The sequence below is a fragment of the Caretta caretta genome, chromosome 24 (assembly GCF_965140235.1).
Source record: "Caretta caretta isolate rCarCar2 chromosome 24, rCarCar1.hap1, whole genome shotgun sequence".
Classification (NCBI taxonomy): domain Eukaryota; kingdom Metazoa; phylum Chordata; order Testudines; family Cheloniidae; genus Caretta; species Caretta caretta.
Genome location: NC_134229.1, coordinates 4,578,158 through 4,594,413, shown reverse-complemented (window position 1 = coordinate 4,594,413; position 16,256 = coordinate 4,578,158). Strand labels below are relative to the sequence as shown.

The window sequence follows — 16,256 nt, the reverse complement described above, 5'->3', positions numbered from 1 at the left end:
GCAGCCAATCAGGGAAGGGAGAAGGCGGGGTCACACGCTCCCTGCAGGGAGGGGGAGGGAGGTGGGAGCCCAGCCGGAACGCCAGCCAATGGGTGGCTGGGAGGAGAGGGGGCGGGGCCGTCCCCTTCCTGGGGGCGGAGCTCGGGTGGAACTCGAGCCAATGGGCGATGCGGGCGCCGTGAGGGGCGGGTCTGGGGGCTGGGCTGCAGCCAATAGGTGGGGAGGGGGCGTGTCCGGGCTTCCAGAGAGTTCGGACAGAGAAGGGTGGAAGAAGCTGAAGACTGAAGGTGGGTGAGTTACGGGGGGGGGGGGTTCTCGGATGCCTGGGTCCTTTCCCCCCACCCCGTCATGGACTGCGGCCCCCGGGTAGCCCCCCTCGGACTCCTGGGTCCCTCCCCCCCCTCGGACGCCTGGGTCCCTCCCCTGCCTGGTCTGCGATCCCCGAGTAGCCCTCCCCGGACGCCTGGGTCCCTTCCCCCCCTGCACATCGTCGGTCCCCCCCTCCCCCCCGTCGTGATGCCTAGGTCCCTTCCCCGCCCCCCGGACGCCTGGGTCCCTCCCCTCCCAGGTCTGCGATCCCCGAGTAGCCCTCCCCGGACGCCTGGGTCCTTCCCCCGTGGGATTCCTCCCCCCCCCGACATTCCCCCACCCCATGGATTTACACCCTTCCCGGACGCCTGGGTCCTTTCCCCACCCCAGGGGCTGTTACCCTGTTGGGGAAAATCCCAGACAGTCCCCTAGGTTCCTCCCCCACCCCAGAGATTGATATGGCCAGTCCCTAGATGCCGGAGTCCCTCCCCCATCCCAGGGTCCAGCCGCCCCCCACCCCGAGGTAGGGTCAGGGCTGTGTACTGTGTCACCCCAGAGATCAGCACCCCATGCTAAGGGCGGCTGGGAGAGGTAGGGCAGCCCCACCCTGCCCCAGGTGCTGCGGGGTGGGACACCATCACCTTCCTGTTGGCACCCTGAGCAGAGAGGCCAATGTCCGAATGGGCCACGGGGACCGAGCGCCCCGTTCGCCTTCCAGCGTCAGGGATGGGGCTGATTGGCGCTGCCCCTGCTCCGTTTGGCTAGAAGATTCATTCTTCACCAGTGCCTCCCCGCCCCCCGACCCTAAATCCACGGGGGCTTGGGCCCTGTCTCTCAGAGCCTCTGAAGTACCCACTGCAGAGTTCGCTGGAGTTAGTGAACTTCCCTCTGAGTTGACAGCCCTGGAAACTGGGATCTTTCGTTCATCCCCAGAAACGATGCAGTATTGCTGGCACCAGGACGCGCTTTCCAATGCCGTCCTGCTAGCATCTCGCCCGTGACCCCTGCCCTGCCTTGCCCTTGCGCTCTCTGCTGACACTGCCAATTGAGAAATGCTTTTGTGCTGTGGTGTCGCTTCCATTTGAAACTAGAATAAGGCCTGGACTAGGCACACAGTTGCCCCTGTTTAATTAAAGTGGCATTTTTAAACAGATTTAGTTAAACCGGTGTAACTGCCTGCAAACTATCTCTTATTGGTTTCGCTTCTGTTGGTAGATTTACATGTGTGAGTTAAACTGACGTAGCCAGTTTTAAACCGATATAAGGGGGTCCATATCGGGGTTTGCACCACCGTGAGTGAGCCTAGCTCAAGTGAGAGCAGCCGCACTGTGAAATAACTTGAACAGAACAGAGTCCCCACTTCATCAGCACCACTCCCGCTTCAGAGGAACAGCCGTGTTAGTCTGTATTCGCAAAAAGAAAAGGAGTACTTGTGGCACCTTAGAGACTAACCAATTTATTTGAGCATGAGGAAGTGAGCTGTAGCTCACGAAAGCTCATGCTCAAATAAATTGGTTAGTCTCTAAGGTGCCACAAGTACTCCTTTTCTTTTTACTCCCGCTTCAAGTACCCACCCCGCTGGGCCAGCTAGCATGGGTTTAAAACACCACTTAACTCGAGCAAAAGATCTTTGTGTGTGGATGGGCATCAGGTTGGGGGTGATGCTCGAGCTAATGCCGCAGTGAAGTCAAGCTCATAGACTCCTCTACAGTGGTATGCAGGGGGGAGGCCCAGCCCCAGCCCCAAATTCTGGCCTGGCCTGGCCTGGTTGAACTCTTGTGTGCTGCTGGGCCCACTGTACTTTCTGCAGGGCTAGCTCTGTGCTGCAGGTATTCAGGGTCTCTGTTGTGGAGCGAGAGGGGTGTTCTATTCTATTTAGGTTCTTATGTGGCCCTCAGCACCTTCGTCTCCGAGCACCTGTTGGCAGAGCTGTCCTAAAATACTACCAGTGTTATCTTGAAAAAGCCCCACCCCCCTGAGCTGAAGGTGCTGTCCCCAGCAGCATCTGCACAACACCCTCTGCTTTCATTTGAACAGACTTTTCCAGCCCTTAAAGTTACAAAGAGAAATCACCCAAGTGTGAACAAAGCCTGAATCTGCAGACAGGCCTCTCCCAGTTGTGGCTGGGAGCTCTGCTGACCCTGTAATTAACAAGATTCCGGTCACTTTCACAACTGCTGTTCAGAGCCCTGTGTGGGTGATCTGGATTTGCTGCTGCCCAGAAGAGCCCTGAGGAGCAGCAGAGGTGTGGTAGCTATTCGTGGAGGAAGGGAACCCTAAAAACAGAGGCTGGGGTGGAGGGGTACAGTAGTGAAGACCCTCCCCACTTGCAGTGGACAAGAGGCTCTGGAGTGAGGAGAAAAGAGTAAACTCTTACCAGCAAGTGGAGGATGGTGGAGCTTTGATTTTATTAGTCCTCTGCTAGCCCGAGGCAGTTACACCCCAGCAGGGTCCAGGGACAGCACCCTGCTGAAACTGCCGACAACTGAGGATTGCCGGGCCCGTCACCAGGGCGTTGATCCTGCAGCCTCACCATCATTCATACCTAGTCCCAGGCAAGCCAGTTTAACCTGTCTGTGGTGAATCTTCCAACATCTGGCCCCCGTTGTTGTGGAAGGAAGCTTGTAGCCCGTGCTGCAGTCTCTTTGCCCTTTAAACTGTGTTTCAAAATGGCTGAAGTTGGCAAGGGTCTAACCCTACTAGGGAGGGGGCTTCACGTGGACTTGGAAGACTGCGCTGGTGCCAAGCCGGTTTAAATTGGTCCAAACCAAGGTTCCTGCTGCAGCCTTTGGGATAAGGGCGTGAGCTTGGGAATGCGTTGTGTGAATTGGATGGGGGTGCGGGTCAAGGGAACAGATCACGCTGGCTTCAGACTTACCCTGTCCAAGCTAGTGGACGTGTAATTTACACTGTGCCCTCTGCCTTCTCAGGCATCCTGGGCCGGGGATCTGTAACAAGGGCACAGATCTAGGAATCCCACAAACTCGGTCAAAGCTGGTTTCTGTCTGACCTGAACTCTGGGAGCGGGTCCAGAAGCAGTGCACCCAATCTAGGGTCTGAGCCTGCCAGCAGCTGAGCATCTCCTGGGAGCTATTGAGCACCCTCAGCGCCTGTGGACTTCCGGAGCAGCTGAGGGTGCTTGTCCCCCATCGGGAGGCATTCAGCTCCTTACAGAATCAGGCAACAAAGTTTGCCAGTGCTGTGTTATTCATCCCCCTTTGGTAACATAATCGCAGTGGATTTTCCAGTGCCCAGGGTCAGCTGCATTGCTCCTTCATGGTGCTGCGAGCGCAGCTGACTTGGGCCAATCTGCTGCTAATAGTCACGGTGGTCCGCTTTTTTAATTACCTGAGCCAAGGACCTTTTCTATTCCACTGGCAGTCTGGACGTAGGCACTAAACAGGCTTAGCAGCCCTGGTTTGCAGGGGAGGGATTAAATAGGGGAACACAAAAGGGAGGGATGTCCCCATTCTGAGCCTTGGTCACACTTAAAACGCCACACCCCAGTGCTTAAAGACACAGGCTGCAATAGTCCATAGGGCAGCAGATGCTGTCTGTTTCCAGCATATTGCCAAGGACAGGGACTAGCTGGGCTGGTAACAGGGTATGGAGCCTTTTGCCTTTAGATAACCCAACCTTAATTAGCCCTGGTCCCTAGTAATTGAAAAGGCATTCCTGCCTGGTGGCTCGTGTAGGCAGGAAATTCGGAGAGGGACTTACCATAGTTCCCAGTGGGCAGGTATCCATGTTGCCAAAACCACCATTGCCACTGGTATTCATTGGTAGATTTCAAGGCCAGAAGCAGGGATGCAGAGAGGTTTTTGGGGGCAAAATCTGAAACTGAGGCTCCCCTCTCTTCCCAAGTAAATGACTGCTGCGGGGAGGCCATGGGTGGAGGCCAGAGTGAACCCGCAATGGTGGCTCAGCTCCTGTTCTGTAGGGCTGGACCCAGCTTCCCACTCTGGGGTCGTTCCATGTGGGGTTGCAGGGCCACTTGGGTTTGGCCCAGCAGTGACAGCAGATCCACTGGAGGGCAGGGAGAGCATGTCCTGCTGTCTGGATAAACAGAGGACTCCAGCCTCCAGGGCTCTTGATCCTGCCACTAGCCCTAGAGTCCCATTTGCGGGTCTGTCCTCTGCCTAGGGCAGTAACCTAGGACTTGGGAGTCCTGGGTTCAGTTCCCAGCTTTGCCACAGACTTCCTTGAGTGAGTCCCTTAGCCTCTCTGTACCTCACTTTCCCCATCAGTACGATGGGGATAATAGCACAGCCCTGCCTCATGGGTTAAAGATTTTGAGGCGTTCAGGTACTGCAGTGTTGGGGCCTACAGGTTTCTTGAGCTGGTATATAGTCTGCCATCTCAGAGCGCGACTGGGTGCGGCAGTGTGGGGGAGCCAGTGCCTATGTGCAGAGCTGGATTGGCAGGGGGCCCGCTCTGAACCCGCTTTCTCCTCCTCCACCAGCGCATCAGAGGGGAAAGATGGTGAAAGAAACGGGCTACTACGACCTCTTGGGCGTCAAGCCAGGCGCCACCTTGGACGAGATCAAGCGAGCGTACCGGCGGCTGGCGCTGAAATACCATCCCGACAAGAACCCCAGCGAAGGAGAGCGGGTAGGTAGAGAGGGTAGCGACCCCTTTGCGCCGCCCGCCCGCTGGAACACGCGGCGTCTCTAACCCTCTCCCCTTCCCCAGTTCAAGCAGATCTCACAAGCCTACGAGGTGCTGTCCGACACCCAAAAGAGGTCACTGTATGACCGGGGCGGGGAGCGGGCCATGAAAGAAGGCTGCACGGGAGGCCGAGGAGGATTTGGGTCCCCGATGGACATATTCAACATGTTCTTCGGAGGAGGGGTACGGATGCCTGGCCGGCCGGAGAGGAGAGGTACCTGGGATGGATTGCTGGGACACAGGGCTTGGTGCTGATTGCATGGGATCCCATGCAAGAGATCAGGGTTAAGCCCTCAGGTCTTTCTGAGCTGGGAGGGACAGGTGTTCAAGGGAAACGGTGGGGATCTGGCTCTGGGAGGTCCCCGGAGGCTCAGGTCCTGCAGCAAGAGGCTGCACTGATGTTGTGTATTGTCCCTGCTGAAGGAAACCTAAGAAAGATAAGTGAGTCCGGATTCATTCTGCTGAGCTGGGGGGGTCTTAGGCAGTGAGGCCTCCCCACAGCCACTTTGGGTTGTGATCTGGTCCTGCATTAAACCGGGATGCTGCCTAGAGAGGCGTTGGCAAGTCAGCGGAGGGCTCTCTTCCCCAGGAATTCTCACAGAACCGGTCCCTCCGCGTAGCTCTAGGGGGCGCTGTGTTGCCAGGGGTGACCCCTTTACAAATGAGGCCCTAGCCCCTCCTATTCATTACAGCCCTATAGCCAGGAGCTGGAGGGAGGTTAGCCCCGGGCTGCTGTCCAAATTCCCACTCAGATAATTACATCCTGACTCTCTAAATTCCCCTGGGGCTTTCACTTAACTACAGGGTGTGAAGGAGAAGGGGCCACTCTGTATTAATGTATAAATACCATGTGACCTGACCATGGGAAATGATTACTGTATGACAACACCGGTATGTTTACTGGGTGCATAGGTGGGTCTGCTTAATAGCAGCGTTGTTGGGAACCATGGTAGGGAACAGGGGTTCCAGATCAAACCCCAGCCGGCAAGCAGGAAGCCAAGAAACAAAACCCGCGCTAGTAATCGTGAAGATGCTGAAGTTACCCAGCTGTGTCGCGAAGGCTGGGAACTGACAGGTCTAGAGAGCAGGGAGTGGAGGAGGGGCCGTTGCCAGTGAGTTGTTTGGAGAACAGGCCAAGATAGAGACACGGGCCCTGCAAAGCGACTGAGCCAGCCTCAGTTTCCAGGGGCTGATAAGCCTTGGAGGAAAATGGATTGACTGCAGATTGACTCTTCATTGGGTTAAAATCCTCTCTCTCTCTCTCTCTCTCTCCTGCTTTGCTGTTAAGATTGAACAATTCTTTGTTTTAAGAAAGTTGTCTGGTCTCTGTATTGACTGGCTCCCGAAGGGAAGGACTGCAGGGGACAAACCCAGCCAGGCCTGCTATCAGGGTTGGTCATGGGGCTGTAGCCCAGGTACACGGTCCAAGAGTGGAAGAGGTCTGTCACCTGTAGGCGTGAACTCAGAGAGACTGGAGAGGGTTCTGTAACTGTGACAGGACGGTTTTGATACTGTCCTCTTGCATGACATTATATAGCTGTTCAACGGCTGCCATGTTCCATCCCCAGAGGTGGCTGCATTTCACTGCTGGGTGGGTAATCCCTGCGCAGCATTGCTCTTTGCTGTTGAACAGCTGCTATTCTCCACCTCAGAGGTGACTGCCTTTCTGGGTTGGGCAAAGCATTCCCTGTATGTATTTAGCTTGTAAAGCTTTTCTAAGGCACTGTGGAGATGGCTTGAGGTGCGGGGAGACTGCTGTCCCTGTGGGACATGGGGGTGGTCCTTGATCAGAGTCTGATCTCTCTCTGTCCTGTGGTCAGGAAAGACAGTGGTGCATCCGCTGTCGGTGACCCTGGAGGATCTGTACAACGGCACCACCCGAAAGCTGTCCCTGCAGAAGAACATCATCTGCAGCAAGTGCAATGGTGAGTGAACCAGGTCTAGGGCAGGGTTACCATATTTGAACATTCAAAAAAGAGGACAGTTCACGGGGGGGGGAAGGGGGGGATTTGCTCGTGCCCCTCCAGCCATCCCTTCCCCGCCCCCATTCCAACCCCTTCTCCAAAGTCCCTGCCCCAACTCTGCCCCCTCCCTGCCCCATTGGACCCCTTCCCCAAATCCCCGCCCCAGCCCCGCCTCCACCCCTGAGTGCGCCACGTTCCCCCTCCTCCCCCGTCCCTCCCAGCCGCACAAAACAGCTGTTCCGCGGCACAAGCCCTGGGAGCTAGGGAGAAAAAGCGGGCACTCTCTCGAGAGATCAGCATTCACTTTCTTTCTCGAATGGTCAACGTTCACCCTCTTTCTTGAATAATCAACTCTTTTTTGGGGAAAAATAATAACGGTAAAATCCTGGACGTTTTTAGATATTTAAAAATTCGTCCCGGACGGCAATTTAAGAATCAAAAAGCTGGACATGTCCGGGAAAATATGGACGTATGGTAACCCTAGTCTAGGGCCCTGCATCTTATTTAAATGCAAAAAGTGAGGTGGGAAGCATAACTCCGCCCCTCCAATCTCCAGCCAATGAGAAGAAGGAAGGGCGGAGCCTCTTGGGACTTCCTCCTTCCCATGTTCATGTCAAAGCTCCCTCTGGCACAGCACCAGGAGTGACCTGAATTTGGGGGTGGGGCTGTAATTGGGGGCAGGGCTAGGGGGCATGATGCCACACTCACTCAAGTGCAACCCTGTCTAGGCTGCTTCCCACTGAGTTTCACCCCCAGATTATGGAGACTCCGCTGTGGGTGTATGGAGAGAGAGCTTGGTCCAGGGGCCAGAGCAAAGGACTGGGAGTCAAGACTCAGGTTCTGTTCCTGGCTCCAGGAGGGGAGTGTGACCTAGTGATTAGAGCAGGAAAGGCCTGGCAGTCAGGACTCCAGGGTTCTCTTCCTGGGTCAGAGAAGTGGGAGCTTGTGATTAGATCAGGGAGCTGAGAATCAGGACTCCTAGGTTCTGTTCCTGGGTCCGGGTGGGGAGTGGGGGCTAATGGTTAGAGCAGAGGACTGGGAGTCAGGGCTTCTGGGTTCTATCCCAGCTCTGCCAAAATCACTGCACCAGATGGGCATTGCCGGGCAATGGGGATGAGGATTTTGCTCCACCCCTTCTCTCCTCCGCCAAGAGCTCTGAGATCCCTGGCTGGTGCGTCCCATCCGTCTGTTCCATGTGTCCATTTACCCTGCCCATGAGGGGATGTAAGCTGGAGACGATGCAGGAGCTTCACCCCGAAGCTGCTGCTGTGTAGCTCTGCATTGTGTCTCCGCCGCCCAGGGAGCCCCCAGGCCTGCACTGACGCCCTCTGTCTTGTCTCTCCTCCCTTGTCCGCAGGCTGCGGGGTCCGGGAAGGCGTCGACAGCAGGTGCCCCAAGTGCCACGGCACTGGCATGGAGTTTCACATCCACCAGTTGGGGCCCAGCATGATCCAGCAGATCCAGACCATGTGCTCGCAGTGCCAGGGCCAGGGCGAGTGGGTCCGGCCCCTCGATCGCTGCCTGACCTGCAACGGCAGACGGGTGGTGCGGGAGAAGAAGATCCTGAATGTCCACCTGGACAGAGGTGAGGCCAGTGTGCTGTCTGGATTGAGGGAGGGTTGAGTCTGGGGATGCAGGACAGGAACTTTGACAACTAGCCTGTGGGGTGATCCAGGGCGCCAGCTTATCAGTGTTGATTTTGCAGGCATGCAGGACGGGCAGAGGATCACATTCCATGAGGAAGGGGACCAGGTGCCCGGCCTAGAGCCTGGGGACGTGGTCATCATCCTGGATCAGAAGGAGCACCCTGTCTTCCAGCGCATCGGCAACAACCTGGTCCTTCGAAAGGAAATCAGCCTGGTGGACGCTCTCTGTGGCTTCAGGCAAGTTGTCCACACTCTGGACAACAGGACCCTGCTCGTCTCCTCACAGCACGGTGAGTCGGCAACCTGGAGCTGTCAGGACTCCTGGGTTCTATTCCTGGGAGGGGAGTGGTTAGAGCAGTGGGGACTGGACACCAGGACTCCTGGGTTCTGTTCCCAAGTCTGGGAGAGGTGTGGGGTCTAGTGGTTTAGAGCAGGGGGGACTGGACACCAGGACTCCTGGGTTCTATTCCCACCTCTGCCACTGACCTGCTGTGTGACCTTGGGTAAGCCACTTCCCCTCACGGTGTCTCAGTTTCCCTACCTGTAGCATGAGGGTGATATCCACCCGCTCTGGACAGACCCGACCTTTATTTGTTTGTGTGCCCATCACCATGACATCTGGTCACGTGGCTCAGATTAAAGGCAACCACAGGGAATCAATAATATACCCTGTAGACAGCCCCTTGCTAGCCCAGGGATGGCCACTACCCCAACACATGTTGGATCTAAAAGATGCCTCTTTTGAAGGTCAGTCAAGCAAAGCCCTGCAGCAGGGAGCCCCCCACCACGCAGACCATTGTGAGAGACTCATCTAGGGACCTCCCCAAACTCCCCAACCCCTTGAATGTCTCATTCTGGGCATCTCCCTGGCACCTCTCGGTCACAGCATGCCAAGGTGTGACTGTGATGCGGTCCTGTGGGCTCGCTATCCTTAGGGCGACACTGGCTGGAGCCCAGCAAGCCAGGGGCCATGCAGGGAGCTGTCCCAAGCCTGCGAGGCTCCAGGCATGTGGGGTTTCCAAGCCAGCGTCCTGCACAGGGGCTGAAACCGCCTGGCTCTCTTTCACCCCGCCCGCTCAGGTGACGTCATCCGGCCAGGATCCGTGAAGTGCGTCCCCAACGAGGGCATGCCCATCTACAGAAGCCCCGCCCAGAAGGGCCGGCTCATCATACACTTCCAGGTGAGGGGCGGGGCAGGCACCTTCCAAGGGAGCCCATGGGGCTGAGCCCCAGCTGGGGTGTCAGTGGCCCGAGCCCCGGTGTTGGTCCCGTGCCGGCTTACACCAGCTGAGGACTCTGTCCGTCCCTGAGCTCCGTAGCAATGAAATGACCGGCCACCCCAAAGAGACGCCCAGCAAACCCCATCCAGATTTGAGAGGGCTTTGCCTCCTGTCTGGGGGCTGAGATGCAGGGCCTGGGGATCAGGGATCTGTTCCCAGCTCTGACGACTCTTACCAAGCAGCCACCAGCCTTTCATGGGCTCTGTATCAGTGATTAGCCCCTCCCTCTGTGGATCTGGGATCCAGAGCCATGCCTGGAAGGAGCCATCCGTTCCGAGCATCTGGGGAGAAGCAGGGCATAGCCAAGTTAGAGGGAAGATCAGAGAAGCAATCGGGGCTGGGCAGAGCTGCAATGTCTCTGGGTTAGGTAGGAGACCGGTGAGGACAGTGGGCTATAGCCCCTGTCACTCTCTCTCTCCCTCTAGTGCCCGGTTCACATAAGAGGCTTATGAGTCACCTGCTGCCTCCCGACTTCAGCGCTTTGGTTGTGGACGTGGCTTTTAGGTGGACACTTGGTGGGTTCATTGACTCATTCAGGGGGTCGTTTCCATCAGGAGGGAGGATGCGAGGGGAGCTGGGGCTTTTGGGGTGATGTTGATGTCCGCTCTTGCTGTCAGGGAGTTTCCCACCCTCCCTGCAGCATGGGCCCTCGGTCCTGGATGTCCTTCCACATCTCGCTTTGCGTCCCCCAGGTGAGATTCCCAGAGCCAGGCTGGCTCTCCCCCGACCATCTCCGCCAGCTCCGCACTTTCTTCCCACCCCAAGCAGAGGTCATGGCGACGGAGGACATGAAGGAGGTGGAACTGAGCGACTACTTCTCCCAGCCGGGACACTGGTGGCAGCCCCACGCCGGCGAGGCCTACCACGAAGACGACTTCGAGGAGGCCTCACGCCCGCACGTCCAGTGCCACACGTCGTAGCCCCCTGGGCGGCCTCCCCCACCCTGGAGCGGGGGGGTGGGGTGGGGCGAGGGGGGTGGTTCGGAAGGTCGTGCAGTTCAGGGATGTAAATAGTTAACGCTGCCAGCGGTCCAGTTCGGCGGAACTAGCATAGCTCCGGCCTAGCTCGGTCGCTCCCTGGGGGGCGCCACTGAGCCCCTGCGGTGGGAGAAGGCTCAGCACGGGAGTTCCTCGCATCCCACATCCTGCCAGCACGTACTCAAGGGCTTAGGATCCAGCTCACAGTAGTTACCGCCTCTGAGGAGCGTAGTGGTGTAAAAGGGTCCCTGGGCACAATGCATCAGGATCAATGTCTACAGGGATCATTCACAGCTGTCGCTCTCAGGGCCTGAATCTCATTCACACCGAAGCCCCTTTAGGACACAATAAGGAGGCCTTAAAGTGGGAGTAATTGTACCCCGGGCCCACAGGCGGGCCCTTTCTGTGCAGCCGGAGCGGCAACAAAGAACCTTAGTGTCCTCGAGAATCAGGTCCTTGGGTTTAAACCCCTTCCAGATTCTCCACTCAGCCCCATGGGAAATTGACCGGCTCTAGTCAACGTGCCGTTTTTGCACTAAAGCTTCGTGCAGTTTCGCGACCTGCCCCAGGAGTTTTGCTTCCTCCTCTGCTTTGGGTGGACTGTCCGGCTTCCCCGCCTCAGCTGCAAAGACGCGCGCGCTCGCTCTCGAGATCTTCTGTTGCACATTTAAGCGAAAGGGGCTGTTTTCCCGGGGAGGGAATAACAGGGACTTATTAAACAAAGCCACTTTTCCTCCGCTAGGACAACGCCAGCAGCTTCGCAAAGACACGTCTATCCACTTGGGTTTTCCATTGCCTCGCGTTCCCTTAGCGAGCAACCGAATGTGGAAAGATTTCTGAGGAGTCCGTGGCACTTAGCTACAAATAATCCCGAACCTGGAATCAGATCTGCCCGGTAGGAGGTCTCGGGGCCAAGATCTAGTATGAGGCGCCTGGGTCTGCTTCGCAGACCTCTACCGCCGATCCTGTCGGTAGCACTGAAATCCCAGGGCTTGATTCCCAGTTGCCCTGCCCTGTTGTTGTTTACACCAGCGCACAGTTGGTGCAAAATGCTGCTGGATCAGAACCGGTGTAAATAAGTGCACCAGGCGTAGGGCAATGAAGAATCAGTCCTGCCCACAGGCGTTTGGGGCTTGTAGTGCCATCTACTGGTAGTCCTGAGCTATGCGCTATCCCAGAATAAAGCATCGCTCAGCTGTTTCTTTCAAGGGTTGCTTTTTCTTTTAATTGGACGGAGAGGGCTCTTAGAATCATAGACTATCAGGGTTGGAAGGGACCTCAGGAGGTCATCTAGTCCAACCCCCTGCTCAAAGCAGGACCAATCCCCAATTTTTGCCCCAGATCCCTAAATGGCCCCCTAAGGATTGAACTCACAACCCTGGGTTTAGCAGGCCAATGCTCAAACCACTGAGCTTGAAGCTTCTTGGTTTTAATTGCCTTCCTTTCTCGCCCGTCTGGGTCGTGGTGCATTCTGCTGGTTCACCTTGGGTCTCTCCAGTCAGCTCAACCAATGCAAATACCGTTGAGCTTACTTATCGCCCGTGCCAGGTACCGTAGCTAGGGGCTCAGCCGCTGCCCGTCACTCCCAGGTTAATGCGTCCGCCCCAGTGGGGCGGTCGAGTGCCAGTCTGCTACTCATTATTGCTGAACGCTGATTTGTGCTGCCACCTTTTTGCTGACCTGTTAGAGGTGGTTAAGGAATGGGTCCTGAAGGCCGCATGCTGAGGTTCATGGGCTGGGAGAGGAGTGAAGTAGACCTGTGTTTGATAGGCCCACAGTACCTGGTGGCAGAACGCAAGGGAGTATGGCTGAGTGGTTAGAGTAGGCAATTGGGAGGCAGAAAATGTGGCTTCTGTTCCCAGCTCTGCCGCTGTGACTTCAGCAAGGCTGTGCCTCAGTTCCCCCCGCTGTAAAGTGGAGATCATGCCTACATCACAGGGGTGAGCTGAGAGACTTATCTTCCTCCTTGGACGGCAGGAGCAAAGTGCAGAGTCTTCTCAGGAAACCTCCCCAGCTCACGGTACAAACCCTGCGCTCTCAGCGCTCCCCAGAAACTGGCCCCAAGCACTTCCTCTTGCTGCCACAGCCGATCAGCAAAGAGATCTGTTTGCGGCACTCTTCTTCCTGCAGTCACCACCCCTTGAGTCATTGTCCCCGCAGCCGACGGGGGTTGGAAGTGAGCAGACTGCGTCGGGCCAAGAAAAGCTCTAGCATAGGTCTTCCGACAGACGGTCACCTGTTGCCAGCACGCTGGGGGAATGGAAGCAAGAGGAAACGCATGCGATCATGGAAGGAAGACAGCAGTCCTGCGGCAGCGTTTCTTGCGACTTCCTGTGAAGCAGCCGGTACCGGCTGCTGTCAGAGACAGGCTACCGGATAGATGGATTCTGGGTCTGAGCCAGCCTGGCAGTTCTTGTGTGCCACAGGGCAAGCTGAATGTGAAGTGAATGCAACATCTGGGTTGAGGATTTAAACTGTCAGCCAGGAGGGGCCACGGGGGAGTTTTGTTCAAGCAGCGACTCCGTGTTCTGGACCAGGGGATTAAACCCTAAAATGTGTTGGCCTAGGGTGAGGGGCACTTGGGAAATACGGCGAGCTACCACTACCGTTAAGACAGTTGTGTGGCTCCTCTTATGTAGACAACGGTACATACCGAACCATCGCGGTTAGGAATCGCGTCTCACGCAGTGGGGCCGACTTGATTCTGCTGCGGGGGGTGTGGGGGGCTCTCTCTGAATCCGACGCTTCCGGTCAGCCCAGGGGGCATCTGAGAGGCAAGCTGGGGCATCTTTGTCTTGGGCATCGTCCCCGGTAAAAGTTCTTCCAGGCCCTGCGGGGGCGCCTGTGCAGCAGGGTGAAAAAGACTCAAGTCTGCTCGGGCTGGGGTTAATGAGAGTTCAAAGGGATGCCCTGAGCTGCCTGCCGTCTGCAGGTCTTGTGGCACACCAGGAGCAGAGCCAATGAGTAGAGACCTGGCTGTCGCGCACTCCCTTCAGGCCAGCCCAGTTGCTGCATCTGCCCTTTTAACATGAATGATCCCCCCACCGCTCCCCCTGGGCAGGGACCCCTGCTGTGGGATCCACCCCCCTCCCCCCCGCATCCTGCACCCCATGGAGCCAGTCTCCACTGCAGGGGCAGAAACTCCCGAATCAGCTTGGAACGGGGGAAGCTCGTCTCTGCTAAACAATCTCCCCACAGCGTGTGAGACACGTTTCCTCCAGGGAGGGAGCGCTGACTAGTGGTTAGGACGGGCTGGGAGTCAGGAGGCCTGGGTCCTATCCTGAGCTCTGGAAGAGGCTGGGTGGGTGTTAGTGGTTAGAGCAGGAGACTAGACTCCTGTCCTGATAGGTTGGAGCCGGCCCTGGCTTTGATCCGTCCCTACACCTAGACAGATCCCTCTTCATCTAGGAACCGGCCCGCCTCCCACCCCAGGTTGCCCTCGAGCAATGGCAAGCGGGATTCCTCCCCAGGCTGGCAAACAGGATCTCCAGGGTGCAGCTGACAAATTCAGGCTGCTGACACACCCTGTAATTAGATGGGGGCTGAGGGGAGGCCTTAGCCCAGGGTTCTCAACTTGGGGATCAGAGCTAAAGGGAGAGGCTTTGGGGTGGGGGGTGCGTAGTCACCTTTATCCAGATGTCAGCTGCCCCCAGGGCATTTGGGGGGGGGGGGGCAGGGTCTGTGTTCTCTGCACATGGCTCAGGATGACAGCACCACTACGGCCATTCATGTCCCGGCCTGAGGACACCTTGCTAACTATCTCAGGGCTGCTACTCCCTCCCCCCAGGACCCTTTGCACCAGCCCTGGCAGCATAAAGGGGCAAGGGCGATTCACACTTGCTGTGAAGCTCCTGGGCTGGCAGAGGGACCTGGAAAATGAGACTCGGGCCCTTCTGCTTAACTTTCTTTAGTCAGTTCCTTTCTTTGCTCAAAGCCTAAATTAAGCCTCCAGGAAGTGGAGGGGGGAGGGGATTTTCTATCCTTTTTGCACAGAAGGTAGTTTTTACAAAAAAACTTTAATTTATTTTTGAAAGTATTTTAAATTGGTGTCTGTCTGTCTGTCTGTCCTTTTTTTTTTTTTTCTTCTATCTTTGGGAAACTTTGTACATGGCATTAAAAGCAAATCCGAGTCTGACCAGAGGTAGTGTCTGCTGCTTTATTTCAACCCCATCGGGAACGTGCCGTGGGGGTTAAGATCCAGACCTGGGGAGCCCAGCTGCTGAGGTTCTGTTCCCGACTCTGCAGCGGCCTGACCCTGTGCGAGTCCGGCCTCATTTTGTCCAGTGTTCCCATCTCTGGAGCCTAAAATTGAGCCCGAGGGTCCACCGGGGCTGGTGGGAACACAGCAGGCCCTGCCTTGGCTTGGGCTGTATCTGCTCTTTGTTATATTTGCATAGAGGCCTGAAGGGCTGACCCAGTATAAACTCATGGGCTGCCTGTTGAGAGGGCGATGGGGGAGGATATCCATCCTTCCTTTGCCAGCTCCGGCATTTCCTTCCCTAGGGAAGGAGCGTGGCCTAGCAGGCAGAGCGCTGGCCTGGCATTCAGGTGAGCTGGGCTCTATTCCCAGCTCTGCCATTTGCCTGCTGGGTGATCCTAAGTAAAACGCTAGGTCTCAGTTTCTGCATCTGTAAAACAGGGAGGACAATACTGCCCTCCTTTGCAAATCCCTTTGAGATGTACTGCTCAGCAATACCTAAGAGCTTGGGAGTCACATTATGAGGTCTCTAGGTCAGACAGTGGGTTGATGCCAGGCTGGTAGGCTTTGAAGCGCTCGCTGTTGATTAATCTTGGAAACCTCTCAAGTCTGCTCTGCCCTGTTTGCGTCACAGCTGCTTTGGAGGTTGCAGACCTGGCTTGTGGAATTACTCTGGGAAAGGGAAGGGATGGAGGTTGACCTTTTCTTTTAACAAAGACTGTGTTTCTCCCTAGTGTCCCCTGGGCATTTGAGTTAAGCACTGGTAACAAGAGAGCGTTTTTAAGCCGAGAACGGGTCCAAATCCCTGCCCTTTGCCGCCAGGTTTCACCTGATTCTTCTCTCTGATGTCAAACCAGTTCTCCAGGCAGCCGTAGTCGTCGGAGTATCCCTGGTCACTTTTAATGTGAGGCCAGATCTGAATGCCACATGAAGCCCCCTGGGCCTGGCTTGTCTGCTCTTTAGCACAGGGACGGTCCCTAGCACAATAGGGGACCCTAGCATAAGACACACCATAATAGTACCTACATCATAAACCTCCTGCAGCCTTGCTACCCCATGGTACTGCCGCCGTCAGCTGCGAAGGCTTACACCCTGGGTAGTAAATCTGGCTGGTTGGTCTAACCACCGACAGCAAAGTGCCAAGGTGCAATGGACGAAGTGTCTGAAAGCTGGGTCCGGAGAGAGGGTTTAGTTAGTGTGCAGGAGGAGGCATG

General features: G+C 56.4%; 1 protein-coding gene across 1 annotated transcript; it reads left to right on the top strand.

Annotated features, from left to right (window-relative positions):
* Window positions 1-229: 229 nt before the first annotated feature.
* On the top strand, window positions 230-12,052 carry LOC125625812 (dnaJ homolog subfamily A member 1). The gene is made up of 8 exons (XM_048828333.2): window positions 230-287; window positions 4,772-4,920; window positions 5,002-5,191; window positions 6,798-6,902; window positions 8,299-8,526; window positions 8,647-8,877; window positions 9,668-9,768; window positions 10,560-12,052. The coding sequence occupies exons 2-8, from the start codon at window positions 4,789-4,791 to the stop codon at window positions 10,785-10,787; spliced, it is 1,215 nt and encodes a 404-aa protein (XP_048684290.1). The 5' UTR covers window positions 230-287; window positions 4,772-4,788; the 3' UTR covers window positions 10,788-12,052.
* Window positions 12,053-16,256: the final 4,204 nt, after the last annotated feature.

Coding starts and splice junctions, on each gene's coding strand:
- LOC125625812 (XM_048828333.2), top strand. CDS start 4,789: ATGGTGAAAGAAACGGGCTACTACGACCTCTTGGGCGTCAAGCCAGGC. Junction 4,921..5,001: donor ACCCCAGCGAAGGAGAGCGG/GTAGGTAGAGAG, acceptor CCCCTTCCCCAG/TTCAAGCAGATCTCACAAGC. Junction 6,903..8,298: donor CATCTGCAGCAAGTGCAATG/GTGAGTGAACCA, acceptor CCTTGTCCGCAG/GCTGCGGGGTCCGGGAAGGC.